The sequence below is a fragment of the Crinia signifera genome, chromosome 19 (genome assembly GCF_055691185.1).
Source record: "Crinia signifera chromosome 19, ASM5569118v1, whole genome shotgun sequence".
NCBI lineage: Eukaryota > Metazoa > Chordata > Amphibia > Anura > Myobatrachidae > Crinia > Crinia signifera.
This window is the reverse complement of record NC_139226.1, coordinates 112,172,347-112,192,870: the sequence shown is the minus strand read 5'-3', so window position 1 is coordinate 112,192,870 and position 20,524 is coordinate 112,172,347. Positions and strand designations below refer to the sequence as shown.

The 20,524-nt window shown below is 42.4% G+C and overlaps 1 protein-coding gene across 2 annotated transcripts in view; it reads right to left on the bottom strand.

Annotated features, from left to right (window-relative positions):
* Positions 1–613: 613 nt before the first annotated feature.
* The window catches only part of LOC146042899 (uncharacterized), an 83,932-nt gene continuing 64,021 nt past the window's right edge, over positions 614–20,524 (bottom strand). For both annotated transcript variants that reach the window (XM_083163183.1, XM_083163182.1), the window contains exons 11-13: positions 6,986–7,106; positions 6,677–6,789; positions 614–1,939 (exon numbers count right to left, since the gene is read on the bottom strand). In XM_083163183.1, the coding sequence (XP_083019309.1) occupies positions 1,847–1,939; positions 6,677–6,789; positions 6,986–7,106 (327 nt within the window). In that variant the 3' untranslated portion in view covers positions 614–1,846. The remainder of the gene's footprint in view (positions 1,940–6,676; positions 6,790–6,985; positions 7,107–20,524) is intronic.

The following is a 20,524-nucleotide window of genomic DNA, read 5'->3' as shown; positions in this document are numbered from 1 at the left end:
CTGACTGTCGAGTGCCGGAAAGTCTGTAAATTGTCGGAAACGGCCGTGAATTCGACAATCTGCGGCCATTTCTGACAAAAGAGATCTGACTTTAATAAAAGTCGGATCTGAGCCACAGAGGAGGCTGTTTATCTCATGCCTTGCTTTAGAGAACATATATATACCTTGTGAAAATGAATCAGGTATACACATTGGCCCGTCAGTCACTTCCAAACTGTGGCCAATCGCATACAATCTAGTTATATACAGGTAAGCCAGATTATTGTGTATACAGTATGTGCTTTTATCTTGTGTTCCTGCCAGTGGCGTAACTATAATACGTGCGCCCCCCGTCCGGAAATTACAGAAGCACCCCCCCCAACCCCGCCTTACCCCTCAAATGTGATGCTGCAACCAGGACCCGCTAATCTCCTTGTCTGCAGTCCGGGTCCCAGTGATCCTCCTGGCTGGTGCTTGAAAATGACCATAGCAAAATGGTTGCTCCCTCCTCTAGCATCCTCAAAAAGTGTCTGTTGTAAGGGGGCAGACATTTTGTTATGGTCATTTTCAAGCAGCAGCCAAGAGGAGCACTGGGACCCGGACTGCAGACAAGGAGATTTGTGGGTCCCGGCGGGTGGCATCACATTTGAGGGGTAAGGCAGGCTGCTGCTCCCGAGCAGTGCAGTGTAACAATAGCCCCACATAACCCTTAACTCAGCGCCTCCCCGCGACCGCGGGGTCTGCGGGGCTATTGTTACGCCACTGGTTCCTGACGTTTTCTGTAACTGACCACCCATGTAACTCCTGGCTTCATAAAGCCAGCTATATACTTAACAAATTGTATCATTTAATTTCTTGTCTAGGATGCATTCAATTATTTATAATTCAAGTTATTTATCCTGTGACACTGCCGCATTGTCAAATGTTTGATTCTACCTACAGTACATATGGAACAATGGGTTTATGATTTAAATAATTCTGATTTATTATACTTTAGTTGTGTATAGAAAACAGGAAGAATAGCAACTTCCCTATTGTCACTGTTCCATATTATATGACACTATCCTCTCACTGACATTTATTTTGAAAAAGAATAAAGCAATTTTTTATTCAACTCACACCCAACTATTTGGGCGGGATGCACTAAGTGAAAAATGCGGTAAAAACCCCATTATCATGGTTTTTACCGCATTTTGATATGCATTTCGTTGCAAGGGTATCGCCAGCAAAAGCTGGCGATACCCCATAGAAGCCTATTGGCTTCTTAATCCGACCCATGCCAACCCGCACGGATTCCCGCTGCATTGCACCCTCACCTTTGTCCGGACAGCACAGTGCTGCGCTGCCCGGACCAGTGACCGCCTCCTCCCTGCACTGTAAATCCTCCTCCGGGTGCAGGGAGGAGGAGGAGGAGAGCCCTCGGCAGCAGCAGCATTGGGCTGGGTAATGGAGGGAGGGGGAGCCGCCTGGGACCTGCTGCACATCTCTGGCACAACCCAAAGGACAGCTCTTAACACAAGAGCTGTCCTTTGCAATAATTATCACATATGTGCATATGCGATAATTGTTTATGCGGTAGCCGGTGATGTGTGGCGGAGAGGAGCTGCGCATCTTAGTGCATCCCACCCTAACTCTGTTGTAATAGTCCTGTAACAGAAGACTTGGTACCAGTGGGGTGTATCTGACCGTCACAGCAACTAACTATTTTTTTTTTTAAACTAAGGTTCATAGCAATTGTTATAACGGTACTGATAATTAATATTTGTATAAAGTTGCACTTTTTTTTTCAAAACATAGGTAACGAGCTAAAGCGAGCAAATGATTCCAGTTTAATTATTTAAAAGACAACAATCAATAAGGTTTCCATTTAACCCAACTCTACTTCTCGCTCGTATTCAAGGATGTCTTCCATATCTTCAACCAGCATCATATTCAGTTCTGTTAGAATAACTTCTAGGGCCTTAAGAAGGAAAATATGCAATTATTTATTGCAGCCAGTATAGTTTCTATTTATATAAAATGTTCTGTATTATTTTTTGAAACAATAACTAAAAATACATTAAATAACACATTACAGTATATTACAATTAAAATACAGTAAAATGTATATATACATGTCATAAAACTTATACCTCTTTCACACAGAAAACCAAATTACCAGGTGAAGTAGTTCTACCCAGTTATTTGCCGTTCAACAAGGGTCTTTTTTCTTGTGGGAAAGGGTCGAATTGGGTTGTAAATCCTGGGTCTCCGATCCAGGAATTTACCAGGATTGAGGGCCCGGGATTTTTGACATGGGTTGACCCTTTCACACAGAAGAAATACCCGTGTTATTCAGCAAATTACTGGGTAGGAATTTCTAGCCCGATAATTTGCTTTTCTGTGTGAAGGGGGCTCAGGCTGGGACTGGTAAAATGACCCACCAATGAAAATGGCAGGTAAAAGATGGGGGATGGGGGGGGGGGGGATTTAATAGGATGAGAGATTCAGAAAGTGAGAGATTTGATAAGAAATCGCCAGTTTTTTAAAGCAGCAATCATTTACAAGTCAAAATCCAACTGGTTTTGAAGTGTAAATGATTGCCGCTTTAAAAAAAAAATGGAGATTTCTTAACAAATCTCTCACTTTCGATTTTCAGACATTTCTGTCAGAATGTGGTATTACAGAGGTTTTCACTAACGAGAACTCCTACTGGAACTAACCACTAGATCTCCCGCTGTTACAACCATAGTAGCAGAAATAATACACACATTTTCTTATTAGAAATTTTTATGCTCATAGCTTGTGCATAATACTAATTCTGGTGCAACAGGGTAAGCGTAATGTGACATACTGTGTAAGTAGTGTTTTATTTACTATTAACTTCATTATCTCATATGTGCTTAAACAGACAGGTTCTTAATATGTCCATTACAAAATCAAATAATCATATTAAATAACTCAACTATAACCAGGAATATGTTATACCCTTATGGCCTGACACTATTTAATTATTATTATTATTATTATTATTATTATTATTATTATTATTATTATTATTATCAGTAGTAGTAGTAGTAGTAGTAGGTAAAGTAAGAATATTTTTTTGCGTTGCCAAGTAAATTTCAGATTATGCTTATTTTGCCAGCATATTGAAATAAAGAATATATTTATTTATTTAAATACTGCATACATGAAAACAAAGCAAATATTTTACTATAGATACCATATATACTTGAGTATAAGCCTACTTTTTCAGAACATTTTTTATGCTGAAAAAGCCCCCCCCCCCTCGGATTATACTCGAGTGAGGGTCCCACTTGAGTCAATACGTTTTCCCAGTTTTTTGTTGTAAAATTAGGTGCCTCGGCTTATATTCGGGTTGACTTATACTCGAGTATATACGGTACTATAATCAGCTCAACCTGTTGTTATTATAAAATGTGTCACTTATACCCCTTTCACACTTAGGGCGGGATGTATTAAAATACATCGCCGCCCTTCGCCGCCTGCCTGCCGCGATGCCAGCGCATATGAACTAACGTATGCAGCTGGCATCATGGTGCGGTGACGGAGACCCCCGCGATACCTGTACTGTGGTGTGCGGGGGGGGGGGGGGGGGGGACATCCGGCTGCGTTGCGAAGGGGAGGAGGGGTTTACCTTCCAGGGTCCAGGAGGACCTTTCAGGAAGGGAGGGGGAGGGGGGGTCGGCGAAGCTGCGGGGTTGCGACGGAGGCGGCGGCCAAAGGTGGCGATACCCTATGCGGCGATATTGGTGCGGCCGGGTTTTAGTACATATGAAAATGCTGTAAAACGGGGGTTTTACCACATTTTCATTTTAATACATCTTGCCCATAGGCCCTTATTCAGATCTGATCGCAATACAAATTTGTTCTCAAAAATGGGCAAAACCATGTGCACTGCAGGTGGGGCAAGTGTAACATGCAGAGAGAGTTACATTTCGGGTGTGGTGTGTTGAAACTGAAATCTAAATTGCAGTGTAAAAATAATGCAGGCAGTATTTACCCTGCACAGAAACAAAATTTCTCACACAAATCGAACTCTCTCTGCACGTTACATCTGCCCCACCTGCAGTGCACATGGTTTTGCCCATTTTGAGAACAAAGTTGTACTGCGATCAGATCTGAATAAGGGCCATATGGTGGAATTCAATTAGCCAAGGTAAATTACTATGGCTTATTCAATTATCCCAGAAGCAGAAAAAACAAAATCCACAGTACGTGCTGTATATTTGTCACTACAAGCATGAAAACACGTGGATCTGGGAATATATTCAAGATCCAGTGGGGTCAATTTACTAAGATGTGTATTCTACTTCACATGTGATGTTGCTATGGGCAACCAATCAGAATCTGCTTTTTATTTATTTAGCACCCTCTAGAACAGGGGTGGCCAAACCGGTCCTCGAGATCTACCAACGGTCCACGTTTTCCAAATCACCTAGCTGATTCACAGCTGTAGTCATTACTAACTGTCACATTTTAAAATATGCTGCATTCATTCCTACTATAGATCCACAGGTTGCCCGAAAAACATGAACTGTTGGTAGATCTTGAGGACAGGTTTGGCCACCAATGCTCTAGAAGATAGTAGACAGGATCTGATTGGTTGTCGATCTTAGTAAATTCCCCCCAGTGTGTTTTAATGGAAAACTGGGCACTAAAATATACAGGACTACTTTTACAGCAAAAATGGATCGCAAGTATTTTAATTAAGCCATACTGTAGCATACAGTAAATATCCATATTTTCCCCCTAGTGCTTGTGGGAAAATGGTTATGTGTGAGCAGAAACAACCTGGGTCAGTGTTCTGGGTTCATTACCATGCTCAGTGCCAGGATTATTATACGATCCAACCTGGGTTGCCTAATGTGTGAACGGTATAACCCAGGTGATGACATACCTCCCAACATGACCCATTCCAGGAGTAACACAATGCTCTGCTCCTGGACTTCCATGCCAGTAGCAGCTGCACCGGTGCGACTGCACCACTATACAAAATACAAATAGGGGAGCCACAACTGCCATTGAGTCCCAGACTGTGGTGTTTGGGGTGGCAGTTGATGTGTCTCCCCTATCTGAATTTTGGACTGTGCTGCAGCTCCATAAATGCAATAGCCACTGACATGGAAGTTCAGTAAAAGAGCATCTTGTCCCTCCTGAAATGGGTCATGTTGGGAGGTATGTCATGATGAACTAAATCATGTCTAAAAAAAAGCTGCAGATTAGCAGGCACATTGGCACTTGGAGATGATATCATCTCCAAGTGTCCACTGTCTGATGTAAGGACAGGGTCTCTGATGGACCCAGGTCTGGTGAGAGCAGTGACAACCTGGGAATAACCCGGGTAACCACCATGTGTAAAAGGGGTTTTGCAACGGTGACCCAGATTATGGGGAGATTCTCTAAACTAAAAATGCGGTAAAAAAAACTGTTATCGGGTTTTTACCGCATTTTGGGATGCTCTAAGCATCCCCCCGCCGGGTTATCGCGGCAGGGGGCATCGCCAGAAAAATCTGGCGATGCCCCATAGAAGCCTGTGGGCTTCTAACATGATCCCCTGCCGAACCCCCATCGCCCTGCACCGCTCCCCCCCCTCACATGTGTCCGGGCAGCACAGAGCTGTGCTGCCCGGACCTGTGGCCTCCTCCTCCCTGCACTTTACATCCTCTTCCCGGTGCAGGGAGGAGGAGAGCCAGCCCCCCCTGCAGCAGCAGCTTCTCAGGCCGGGTAAGAGAGGAAGGGGGGAGCTGCCGGGACCCGCCGCTCATCGCCGGGTCAACGCAAAAGACAGCTCTTAATGCAAGAGCTGTCTTTTGTGATAATTATCGCATATGTTAGATGATATGCGATAATTATGTTTGCGGTAGCCGGCAATGGGCGGCGGTAAGGGGGCACAGATGTAAGAGCATCCAAGTTGATAGACCCAGGTCAAAGCTGTGAAAATCCTAGATCTTATATGTGAAAGGGATACAAGTAATGAATACCTGCTAGGTGACCTCAAAAACATGAACTGTTTGGGGTTCTGAGTACAGGCAGCGGGCATGGCTGTGTGCTATTCTATGCTCCCTTTCAGCTCATTATTGCCAATGTTAGCATTACCACTGGCATTTTTAATTCTGCTCAAGCCTGAGCCTAAGCCTAGGTTCTGCATTGCAGTATGGATTTGTGAACACTTTTTGCTCCATTATATGAGTTTATTGCAAGTTACAGATGGAGCGCCTCTCATTTATCCCCAGCCCTCGCCAGATCCCTTCCGCTGGCGAGAGGCGCTCCATCTGATGGGGAAGCGCAAGCATCTCACACGTACGCCCGTCCCCATCGATCGGCAGTGGGTGGCGGAATCCCTGCCCATCTCCGCTTCAAGTAGATGGGCAGGGTTTTGCGGACGGGGGTGTGTGGGGAGGTATCGTGGACCGGAGGGGAGCGACGCGAAGGCAGTGGAGAGCTCAGTTGTAACAGGGCGCATGAGCATCTCATGCGCGCATGCCCCCTTCCGTCTGATGGCAGGGGCTGGCGCTTCATCTGTACACGCACTGAGATCAGTGGATTATCCTCTGCTGTGATTTTCATTTTTTTTTTAACACAAATTAAATGCCAATGGGTATAAGGCCTTAAAGTGTTTTGTAAAATATGTAACAATTTATTTTATAGTACATCTATCTAAAGTAGGCATGATTAGTGCGAGCATACGTACCACTTTGCTAACTGTGTTTTGGTGAAATAATCTGACAGGATAATTTTCAAATGTAGTCTGTTGTTTTTGCTGAATGTCCATCTGCTCTCTAAGAAGAACATCGAGCATTATACCTGAAAAGCAAAATATAGTTTAATGGACATCAGTACCATAGTTTTATTTTATCCGGTTCGGTCATGGAGTCATTTCAATGCACTCACAGGACCATCAAGAGCTCTGAGGGGCCCAGGTACTGTGGGGGGTGTGGCCAAATCCCGAAAAGCATGCCCACGCTGAATAAAGCACATTTTATTTATAATTGTATCATACCGTCCAACAGACATTGTGATGAATCCTTTCCAAACATCAATGTTTCGTGTTTTTCAATGAATCCAAGCAAGTGCTCCAAAATAAACATGTCCACTATGTGTTTGTTTGCAGTCAATGTAATCTGAAAAGGAAAGATTATATACATTTTATATATATATATATATATATATATATATTAGTATTAGTATTATTAGTGATGATTATTATTGTGTAGTCTAATTGTACTGCTGTCCAGTACTTTATAGGTTGGTTCCAGTTCATAGATCTACGTCAACAGTCAATAAGTTGACACCAAAAGGGTGACCTTTGCAAAGGTCGAAAACACAATGGTTCACACATGAAAAGGTTGACATTAGTTTTTTTATGCCACCCGTGCCCCGCGTATTCTGTCTCTTTAGCTGACCCCACCCATTGTTCCTATGTTTATAGTCATGCTGTCTGCTCACTGTTTTTTGATAACCCACACTGATTACATTGTTGTTTAATAGTTGTTTTGTTCTGTCCCTTTGTTTCTAGTGCCCCCTCAGCGTCTGCGTTGCTAGGCAACGGGAAGCTCCAAGCGGGGAATCCGGAAGTGGTAGAGTAGTGTACTCCCATCAAGTGACCGCCTGCTCAGGAAGCTGTGACGGATGCCGGCGTGCATCGGGAGGATCGGCACCGGTGACAGACAGGGACAGGATATAAAGGTATGCATTTCTGTTTGTCTCTTTGTTCATGCCTTGAAGACGGATTAAAATACCGAAACGTCGTCCACTTGATTGTGTCCCTGTGCACGTTATTTGCAAGTCTGAGGAGTGCCGCAGTCCAGACCTGCTATATATATATATATATAATAAATGTTACCTCCTGGCCCAGTTGGACCTAGTAAGGGAAAGCGGCACTCCACGGTCTTAAAGGTATTTTCTGGTTTAATTCATAATGAAAAGCAGGGTAGTACACATGGTCAATGTTTCAAGACCTTTCGTCTTTTCTTCAAGACTTGTACTGTGAGAATAAAGTGATGCTGTGCTCGTGAAAAAAAAGGCTGATGCAGCCTATCTTACCTTAAATAGCAGAAGTCAGCTGTGTGTAGTGCGCTGTGTGTTCGCCGGTGTCCAGCGGTCGCGTTTCTGGGAGTGCCTGTGACGTCATCCCGCTTCAGCATGTGAGAGTCTCCTGGCAACCACGGACGCTTCTCCCGCCTCTTCAACTGTTAGGACCAACTGTTAAATAAAGTTGGAAATGTGTAATACAAATTGTGAAATAAAAAAATATAAACAATGTTGCTTCTGCTAGTATCTAATAAATTGTAAGTGTATATGTGTGGAAGCTGTTTAAATATCCTCCGTGAGTTTTTTGATTCAATTAATGAAGCATAAAAATATAGTGAAGCATAAAAATATATAGTTATATGTGAGAGCTATGCGATATTTATATTATTTTATTTATATTTTATTATTACAACTACTTTTGTTTTGAGCTCAGCATCATCTAGACTCATTATCCAAATCCACAAGATTTGTGTTACATACATAGTGTTGCACAAAACATTATACATATATATATACATATATGCAAGAATATAATTCTAGTCTTGGGCTATTATATAAACACATTCCAGGCTATTTTATCATTCATGCCTGCAGGTTTCAAGGTGTTTAATCTAAAGATCCACTCGGATTCTTTTTGTGAAAACAGTTTACGCCTGTCCCCTAATGGTGGAACCCAACCTCGAAATAATGATAGAAAAATTTATCGACAGAGGATACCAACGATCCATACTTGAAAAACAAAAAGAAGAGGTTCTAAAAATACCAAGGGATAAATTGTTAACAAAAAAAGATAAAGTAACTGAATTCAACAAAATACCGCTAGTGACTACATATACACCTGCCACCCAAGTATTATCTAAAGCCCTCTGGCCCATCATCTCAGGGGACAAGAACCTGCCCACATTTAAAAATAAAACAATAATGCCCAGTTTCAGACGCGGCCGAAACCTAAAGGATGGATATCTTGATCAAAACCAACATTGCTCCAAAAGAAACACCCACGTTGTTCAACATCCAAGTTAAAAAACCTGGATGCTACAGGTGCCCATCGTGCAATACATGTAGCTCGATGGAACCTGGACAATACTTTAAACACCCCCAAACAGGGAAAAAGTATCAAATAAAACATGTGGTAGGCTGCAAATCTCAATTCATAATATATATCATCATTTGCCCTTGTGGTAAATATTATGTGGGGCAAACCATAAGGACATTTCACGAGCGAATGGCACTGCATAGATCTGCCATTAACGCAACTCTAAAGGGGGAAGCCATAGACCAACCGGTAGCCCGGCATTTTAAAAAACAGGGACATACACTTGCCAGTTTAAAGTGTAAAATAATTGACCATATTCCACCATCAAATAGAGGAGGGGACAGGCATAAACTGCTTTCACAAAAAGAATCCGAGTGGATCTTTAGATTAAACACCTTGAAACCTGCAGGCATGAATGATAAAATAGCCTGGAATGTGTTTATATAATAGCCCAAGACTAGAATTATATTCTTGCATATATGTATATATATGTATAATGTTTTGTGCAACACTATGTATGTAACACAAATCTTGTGGATTTGGAAAATGAGTCTAGATTATGCTGAGCTCAAAACAAAAGTAGTTGTAATAATAAAATATAAATAAAATAATATAAATATCGCATAGCTCTCACATATAACTATATATTTTTATGCTTCACTATATTTTTATGCTTCATTAATTGAATCAAAAAACTCACGGAGGATATTTAAACAGCTTCCACACATATACACTTACGTTTTATTAGATACTAGCAGAAGCAACATTGTTAATATTTTTTTATTTCACAATTTGTATTACAAATTTCCAACTTTATTTAACAGTTGGTCCTAACATTTGAAGTCCGAGAGACCCGGAAGAGAGGCGGGAGGAGCGTCCGTGGTTGCCAGGAGACTCTCACATGCTGAAGCGGGATGACGTCACAGGCACTCCCAGAAACGCGACCGCTGGACACCGGCGAACACACAGCGCACTACACACAGCTGACTTCTGCTATTTAAGGTAAGATAGGCTGCATCAGCCTTTTTTTTTTCACGAGCACAGCATCACTTTATTCTCACTGTACAAGTCTTGAAGAAAAGACCGAAAGGTCTTGAAACGTTGACCATGTGGACTACCCTGCTTTTCATTATGAATTAAACCAGAAAATACCTTTAAGACCGTGGAGTGCCTCTCTACCTTACTAGGTCCAACTGGGCCAGGAGGTAACATTTATTGTATGCAATTTTAAGAAGGCACCCCGGCATTTGCCTTGTCGTTCAGAGTGCCGAACAAACCGGATTATATATATATATATATATATATATATATATATATATAAAAAGATGGATTTGGAAAGTAGCACTCCCACAGGATAATATATATATATATATATATATATATATATATATATATATATATATATATATATATATATATATTGTGGGGTTTTAGCATCAAACGGGTAGGCACAGGTGAGGATTTGGCACAGACTTAGACAGTGACATCACGGCTTGGGTCCAAAACAGGGCTTGCCTGAGTTTATTGCAGCACTCAGAGCAAGAAACTAAAAAAACAGCCTTTACACTTCAGGCAAAACAGAAAATAAAACCTGCTCGTCTGAGCTCTAACTAAACAGAATAAACGTCCCTCTCTATACCAGGGCCACACTATGTGACACTGGACACACACAGCAGATATAGATCAAGTAATGCAGTACTTACAGCCTTGTCTCTCTCTAGCAGCAGCTTACTGCCTCCAACACCCAGGGAGAGAGAGAGAGAGAGCCCTATGGAGAGGGCTGACTCCTTTTTAAAGAATCAGGTGTTCTCCTGATTACCAGCCCAGGACAGAACACCCTTTGTAAGCCGGAGCTTACCACACAGCTTGAAACAGCCTGCAGTCTATATGCCATAAGACAGGATTCTAGGGGAAAGGTACCTGCCGTCTATGACTTTCCCTGCCACTGTCTTACATACCCTCCCCCTCTGTTCGAACCTATGGGGTCGGACACTGTCTGCCAACTGGCAGTATGTTCGGAATAGGGCATCGGCATTACCCTGAAGCCTTCCTGCTCTGTGTTCCACTGTAAATTTGAAATTTTGCAAATTGAGAAACCATCTCGTGACCCTTGCATTTCTCTCTTTGGCTTGGTACATCCATGTAAGTGGGGAGTGGTCAGTGATTAATCTAAAGGAGCGTCCTAAGAGATAGTACTTTAGGGATTCAAGGGCCCACTTGATTGCTAAGCACTCCCGCTCGACTATACTGTAGTTTCTCTCCGCAGGTGTGAGCTTCCTGCTCAAATATGTTACCGGGTGTTCCTCTCCACCAACTTCTTGGGAGAGGACAGCACCTAGTCCCACATCAGAAGCATCAGTCTGTACGACAAACTCTTTTTTAAAATCTGGAGTGATCAGGACTGGTTGATTACAAAGGGCCACTTTTAATTCTTGGAATGCCCTTTCAGCCTCTGGGTTCCAGCTGACCATAACTGCCTTACCTCCTTTGGTAAGATCGGTTAGGGGCGCTGCCATGGTTGCAAACTGGGGAATGAACCTACGGTAATACCCCAGAATTCCCAAAAAAGCCCTGACTTGTTTTTTTGTCGAAGGACGAGGCCAGTCTTGGATAGCCTCCACTTTATTTATTTGTGGCTTTATTATACCTCTCCCGATAACATACCCCAGGTAACGTGCCTCCTCGAGGCCTAAAGTACACTTTTTTGGGTTCGCTGTCAACCCCGCCTCTCTGAGGGAATTCAACACCGCCTGGACTTTGGGTAAATGACTCTTCCAGTCATCACTAAAAATTATGATGTCGTCTAGATATGCCGAGGCATACTGACGATGGGGTTTAAGAACAATGTCCATCAACCTTTGAAAAGTTGCTGGAGCCCCATGCAACCCAAAAGGCAAACAGAGATATTGAAACAGACCATCGGGGGTGACAAACGCTGTTTTCTCTTTGGCACTATCGGTAAGAGGTACTTGCCAGTAACCTTTAGTTAAGTCGAGGGTAGAGAAATATCTAGCATGACCAAGTCTTTCAATTAACTCATCAACTCTTGGCATTGGGTAGGCATCAAATTTTGATACCTCGTTCAGCTTCCGGAAGTCATTACAGAAGCGCAATGAGCCATCTGGTTTTGGAATTAACACAATCAGGCTTGACCACTCACTTTTAGACTCCTCGATAACCCCTAGGTCTAACATTTTCTGGACCTCCCCAGATATGGCCTGTCTACGCGCTTCTGGTACTCTATAGGGTTTTAAGCGTACCCGAACTCCAGGTTCGGTGACAATGTCATGTTTTATGGCTGTGGTGCGCCCTGGAAGTTCTGAGAACACATCATAATTCCTTTGTACTAACTCTTTAGTTTCCTGCTTCTGGGATTTGGACAGGGTCTCTGACACCCGCACCTCTGGGCTATCACTAGAGGGGGCACTTACAGCTGTCAGAGTCTCTCTGTCTTTCCAGGGTTTAATTAAGTTCACATGGTACAACTGTTCTGGCTTCCGTTTACCTGGTTGATACACTTTATAATTTACACTTCCCACTTTTTCGATGATCTCATAAGGCCCTTGCCACTTAGCAAGAAATTTGCTTTCTACGGTGGGCACTAATACCAACACGCGGTCACCTGGGTTAAAGCTTCTTACCCTGGCTGACCTGTTATACACTTGACGTTGTGCTTCTTGGGACTGCTCTAAGTGTTCCCTGACTATAGGCATGACCGCAGCAATTCTATCTTGCATAAGAGAAATATGCTAAATGACACTCTTGTAGGGTGTAGTCTCCTGTTCCCAAGTTTCCTTTGCTATATCAAGCAGTCCACGAGGATGTCTGCCATATACTAGCTCAAAAGGGGAAAAACCTGTGGATGATTGGGGCACCTCACGGACCGCAAACATCAAATTAGGCAGAAGACAGTCCCAGTCCTTCCCATCTTTGCTCACTACCCTCTTCAACATCCCCTTTAATGTTTTATTAAACCTTTCAACAAGACCGTCAGTTTGTGGGTGATACACCGATGTACGTAGATGCTTAATTTTCAATAGTTTACACAACTCTTTCGTGACTTTAGACATGAAGGGGGTTCCTTGATCGGTAAGGATCTCTTTGGGTATGCCGGTACGGGTAAACATGTTGAAGAGCTCTTTTGCTATGGACTTTGAAGAGGTATTCCGCAAAGGAATAGCCTCAGGGTAACGAGTGGCGTAATCCAACACCACGAGAATATACTGAAATCCCCTTGAGGATTTTACCAAAGGGCCGACCAGGTCCATTGCAATCCTGTCAAAGGGCACTTCAATAATAGGTAACGGAACCAGGGGACTTCTAAAATGTGTCATGGGAGCCGTCAGCTGACAGTCAGGGCAGGACTTGCAGTAGTCTTCTACTGCGCGGTGAACCCCGGGCCAGTAAAACCGTTGCAACACGCGTTGTGTGGTCTTTTCAGTACCTAAGTGTCCTCCCATCGCGTGTTTGTGAGCAAGGTCTAAGACCATTCTACGGTATGGCCGGGGCACCGCCAGCTGCTCAACTATCTCCCCACGGATTTTATCTACCCGATACAGTAGATCCTGGTTAATGGCCATATATGGGAACTCTTTGTCAGCATTGGGGTATTGGGGCTCACCATTTATGACTTTAGGATTTTCCCTAGCTCTTAATAAGGTGGGATCTCTAAGTTGAGCAGTCCCAAAATTATCACGTGACATCTCTAGCTCAGGCATGTCACACGCTTCTTCCTGCTCCTCAGCTTCACCTGCAAGAACAGCTAGGGGAAAACTGTCAGATTCAATAGTGGTCACCCCTACCGTTTGAACCTCAGTATCCTGATCAAAAGGCTCAGGACTAATCACAGGGCACACATTCTCATTATTAACATCATTTCTAGTGCAGTGTACATTCTTTTTCCACAAGTCCCAGAACAATGGGAAGTCTCTTCCCAGGATCACACTATGCATCAGGGTCTCTACCACGCCCACTTCATGGGACACAGTTCCACAAGTACTCTTTAGCTGGACTAAAGCTGTGGGATACTCCTTGGTGTCCCCATGTATGCACAAGACCCCTATGTAACGTCCTGTGAGTGTCCCAGGGTCTACCAAGCTGGCATGGATGAGAGTAACTAAACTCCCAGAGTCCAGTAGAGCCCTCCCGGGATAACCATCCACCTTTACATGACATATTTGCTGTCCAGTTTCTGACACAGTCTCAGCAGAGAAAACAGAACGTGCATATAAAGAGCTTCGCCTGGCTGTATCACACTCCATTGGCTCAGAAGTAAGGGGGCAATTGGCAGCAATATGCCCAGGTCCATGACAACGCCAACACTGTATGCGGCCCCAGTCTTTTTGCGACCCAGGTTTGGACCCTACTGTCCCTTGGGAACGCCTCTCCACTGTTTGTTCCCCATCTAGGCCACCTCCCTTTACAACATTATTCACCCCTCTAGTAAACGGAACAGTCTTACCAGATGATCCGGCCGCTTTGCTGTTCTTGAGGGTGGAATGTCCAGGAGGCACTTCTTGGATTAGATTTTCAGTAGCTCTGTACCTCTCAACCAAGTTGACAAGCCCCTCGGCATCATTAGGGTCGCCCTGACCGACCCAGCGCTGAACCTTTGGAGGTAAGGAACAAAGATACTTGTCCAGCACGACTCTCTCCACGATCTGCGCTGGTGTAGACTCCTCTGGCTGTAGCCACTTCCTTACCAGGTGGACCAGGTCATACATTTGGGACCGCGCAGGTAACTGTTCAGAAAAAGTCCAGTTATGCACCTTCCGGGCACGCACACTCATGTTTACGCCTAAGCGAGCAAGGATCTCTCCCTTGAGTTTCGCGTAGACCTTAGCATCCTGCTCACTCAGATCAAAATACACCTTTTGTGGTTCTCCAGTTATAAAAGGTGCTACCACACCTGCCCATTGATCCACGGGTAACTGTTCACGCTCTGCTACACGTTCAAACACTGCAAGATAGGCCTCTACATCATCCGTGAGAGTCATCTTTTGCAGAGACTTCTGTACTGCAGTGCGTGTGGTTGGAAGCAAGGGTTGGGGTGTTTGCAAACTCTGCGCCACACTCTTAGCCACATTCTGTATTTGCTCTTGTAATTGCAGATTAGTTTGCTGCTGTTCCTTTAAGGCTTGTCTGTTGGATTCAAGCAGCAAAACATTGGTTTCAGCCTGGGCACGCATGGCCTCCTCATGCACCTTTTGCTGATGTGCGTTGGCCTGCCGCTGCAGCTCATTTGCCTGCACCAAGTGTTTTAAAAGGTCCTCCATTTTAACAGTCTCCTGTTGCAGTGTTACAGCAGCCTTCAGCCAGGACATACAAGTATCAGCGCACTCCAGACACTCACTTGTGGCTGGTTGCCTTTAGCAACAACTTCCAGCTTGCTGTAGCAAAAGTCCTATAGTTCGATGTATGTCTCTTTAAGTGAGATGCTTGCTCGCATTCTCCACCATATGTGGGGTTTTAGCATCAAACGGGTAGGCACAGGTGAGGATTTGGCACAGACTTAGACAGTGACATCACGGCTTGGGTCCAAAACAGGGCTTGCCTGAGTTTATTGCAGCACTCAGAGCAAGAAACTAAAAAAACAGCCTTTACACTTCAGGCAAAACAGAAAATAAAACCTGCTCGTCTGAGCTCTAACTAAACAGAATAAACGTCCCTCTCTGTACCAGGGCCACACTATGTGACACTGGACACACACAGCAGATATAGATCAAGTAATGCAGTACTTACAGCCTTGTCTCTCTCTAGCAGCAGCTTACTGCCTCCAACACCCAGGGAGAGAGAGAGAGAGAGCCCTATGGAGAGGGCTGACTCCTTTTTAAAGAATCAGGTGTTCTCCTGATTACCAGCCCAGGACAGAACACCCTTTGTAAGCCGGAGCTTACCACACAGATTGAAACAGCCTGCAGTCTATATGCCATAAGACAGGATTCTAGGGGAAAGGTACCTGCCGTCTATGACTTTCCCTGCCACTGTCTTACAATATATATATATTCTTTTTTTTTTTTTTACTACTGCCAGTATAAGGTGGTTTACAAAGCATCCTAAAAATGTGTGTACTGGATTCAATCAACTCTACACAATGACATAGCTTCAAAAGTAGTTTGTTCATTGTATAATGCAAATTGACAACAACAAAATGTAAAGTCTTGTCATTTTAGAGACAATGGGGCAGATGTATTAAACCTTAAAAAGAGATAAACGTGAGGGTGATAAAGAGTGATAAACGCCCAACCAATAAACTCCTAAATGTCATGTTATAGGCTGTGTTTGCAAAATAACAGTTAGGGGCTGATTGGCCGGACGTTTATCACTCCTCATAATCCTCACGTTTATCTCTTTTTAAGGCTTAGTACATCTGCCCCAATGCTATTATTACAATTCACTTGCAGGTCATGTTCTACTATGCTGTTTAAAAAAAAATAAGATACATGATATAAAATGAGGAGCCGGTCTCCCATCCACAGAACACATTTCTAGTGCACACCGAGCCCTGCCATTAGGATTCAGAGAGTCACCGTATGCATCATAATTCTGGCTTTTTAGATCACACATTGATTTTTAAAGTCCAAATTTTGAGTTTCCATCAGAAAATCCTGCGCCTCTTCTATGCTTTTTTGTAACTACAATATATACACTTCTGATAAGAGGAGCACGTCTTCTACTCTGCACAAATTGTGATGATAATCATAGTCTCTTTTAACACAGCTCCTTTTTCAAAACCCAAATGTAAATTGAAATAGACGTCCAAAGAATCATTTATTTTTCTGTTCTTATCATTATGAATATATATATTTATTACTGTATATATATATTACTGCATATTTATTACTATATATATATATATGCAGTGCCGGTGCAAGGCACCGGAGTGCCCCAGGCAGGGAGGGGGGCACCCTAGGCACCCTAGCAAATGTCTAAAGCTGCCTAGTGGTGGCGCCGGCCCTGTATATATGTATTGGCAAATGACACGCTGAGATGGGTCGCTCTAGCACACCGGCCGCATATATTATGGCATCTCTAACTGTATGTGGGCGGGATGTTCTAACATCCGCAGCCCTCTAAGGCCCCCATTCGCAAGGTACCGCATTCTTTTGCTTCTTTGTGCTGAAAATGTGTCATAATGGCGATGCAAGGTGACTAAGACGCACAATGAGACTATGCTTTTTTTTATCGAAGCATCATATGTATAATACAATATACAGCGACCTGTACACAGTAATAGTGAACACATTTTCTAGAAGACATTAGAAACAATAAAAATGTCAACTACAGTTATTATTCTGGTTAATTAGGAGACTTGTATATCTGTGTGTGACTGAATCTGTACACAGACTATAGGATCCCCATTAATCGGCCAATCACACATGACTTATATGCAGTCGCCAACACCAACATCCCCTCAACATGTAAAACATGTAAAACCCCACCCCCAAGGAACATCCATCTACATCTCTATGGGGTAACCATTGTAGTATATGTGTAGTGTGGGACAGACATGTGCGGAGGGAAACCATAGGATCCTTCTTCCCTAAATGTACAATAGTTTATCTTTAATATAATACTAATAAAATGATACTTTGTCTAATGCTATGCACCTAGTGACTAAATGTCTTACTAAATTATCCAATGACATGTATTTTATACCAGATGACAGAAATGCTATTCTTAGAGAAGATAGTTTTCATCCTATATCTTTGATTCATAATACTTCTAAAAGGTCAATTTATGTCTTAATTTAGGATAGCTGACAATATAGTGAAATAATTCACAGGCCAATATTTTACTGATAAATTCATTGCAAGAGGTTACAGGGAATCACATTCAAAAAATATTCCAGAAGCAGTAAGGAATATGCATCACCCAGATTTATTAGAGGGTAATAAAACAAAACAGGAGGCTGGAAGAATTCCTCGAATTGCAACATAAATTACTAAAACGGAGAAAATGAATCACATTTTAAATCAACATTAGAACATACAATCTAATGCTCCAATTGTTGGAGAATGTTTTAATAACAAGAATATGATAGTCTTTCTAAAAGACCAAAGTATAAGCAATTACAGTACGTAGGTAAATCAGAATTTTGACATTTTCAAATAAACAAACAGAATTTCATTTTATAATTTAGTAAGAATGGCACCTAGTATTCGTTGACAGTGTTCGTATTGTAATTCAATTATCAAAGGGGCTATTATTGAACTCTCAAAGATTTAACAGATGTAATAGTATAAATGGTGTATACTTTCTAAAATGCCCTTGTGGTTTGGGCTATGGCAGCCACTTGGCACAATAATGGAATTTAAAAAAAATGTAATCCAATAATAATTGTAAATCAGAAACTTTTTTTAGTGCAACGTCTCTTTGAAGCATGGCCTAACGTGACACAATTACAATAGCAAATAATGCAATCAGTTTCCCTTCCTCCAAGATGAGGCAATTTAATCAAATTGCTTCTTCAACATGCAGCACAATAGACGGAGAAATTCAGCACCGTTTTTTTTTTTTTTTTTTTAATGGTTGAAAAGAAATTTAGATCTCATGTAATTTTTCTGATGCAATTATAATGTTTTGTGTATTTTGTAATCATTTATTAGTAATCATTTATTAAATAAGTGATATGTAACTTTTTAAATCAAGATAAAATGACTTCGAGATAAGGATTGTTAACACTGTGTTGCTACATAATAATGTATAACATTTATATTGTATATTGTTATTTATTATACTCTGGTATTAATTTAGCGCTAGGTACGTAGCACTTACCTGTAATTGTTAACGCATGAGGAAGGGGCCTACATCCCACCAGTCTCAATTAAACACATTCCTGATGAAGTTTAACTACATCTCTCAGCGCGACTTGTGATTTTCTATTACACAGTATTACTCAAGTGTTTGGGGAATTGATTCTTGCATCGCTATCACCAGAGGCAAATTATGTTGATTTACTGAAATTAAAAGTCAGCCCTGTTATCTGAATTAAAAGGAACGGCCCTGATCTCTCTTTCTTTCATGGAAATTTTGTAGGGGTATGTGTCATAGCCATTGGTTAGGCAATTTAAATGGTAAAATACGGACACATTACTAAATCAGAATTTATGCCTTTTAGAAGAACAAAATTGATTTTATATGCATATCGAGGATTAAATACTTAGCGTGTCTGGTATTTTGTTTCAAGGTGTTAAATATTATTAGGAGGTTTTTGTGGTATGGACAATATTTTTTTAGCCAATCAAATATTTAGAGATGTGTTTTGTCGGGGATGCAGTTTAAATCCCGGCGGTCGGGTGTTGGTGTAGTTTGTGTTGCTACTGTATACTGGTTTGTTTTCTGGGTAGCGGTGGTATTTTGTTTTTGTGGATTCCTGCTTTCCCATATTCTGTTTTAGATTTGGCTTAATTGTGGCAAAGAATTTTAGTGGCTGTCTTGCTGTTAGGTGCGCTCCCCACTAATACATGGGTTAGCCTGACTCTACCCAACTGTGGTCAGTGGCAACCCCGTTCCAGGTGGGCCACTTTGTGTCATTGGTTGGGGTGTATGGATACCTTGAGTTATATTTACTTAAGGTCTATTTTGAAAAAAATGTTTTAATTGATTTCAGATTTTAATTATTAAAAATCAATAATAATCGGCCAAAGATGATCCTTAGTAAATAGAACCTCTTAACTATCTATGATTGTCTGTCATAAAGCCCTCCCATCTAGGACTGATTGGGGGGGTAAATGGATAACAACTCTGCTGTGGTGCCATTTGTTCTCTTCCACCAATTAATATTCCTCTTACCTGTATATGACCTCTATGCCCCTCTATTACTGTATATCTCGGTGTGTTTATTATATTAATAGAAGGTTACATTATTGTTATCTGCATGGAACTATATAGAAAGACATCAGACAATAAAGAGCATATTGGGTTGAATTTACTTAAGCTTCTAAAAATGAAAAGAGGTGATGTTGCCCATAGCAACCAAGTCAATTATGTCTACCATTTTCTAAGATGGAATAGAGAAATAACAGACATGGGGGGAGATTCTCTAAAACAGAAATGCAGTAAAAACCCCGTTATCGGGGTTTTACCGCATTTTGATATGCAGCAAAACCCACACGGCGGGTTTTCACTGTGGGGGGTATCGCCAGCAAAAGCTGGTGATACCCCATAGAAGCCTATGGGCTTCTTAACGTGACCCATGCCGCTCCGCACCGACCAGCGATGTGCTGCCAGGACCTGTGACCTCCTCCTCCCTGCACTGAAAATCATCTTCCGGGTGCAGGGAGGAGGAAAGCCTGCCCCCCCTGCAGCAGCAGCAAAATCAGCCGGGTAAGTGAGGGAGGGGGGAGGTGCCGGGACCTGCCGCGCATCGCCGGCATACCGCAAAAGACAGCTCTTAACACAAGAGCTGTCTTAACCACAATTATCGCATATTTTAGAGCATATGCGATAATTATTTTAGCGGTAGCTGGC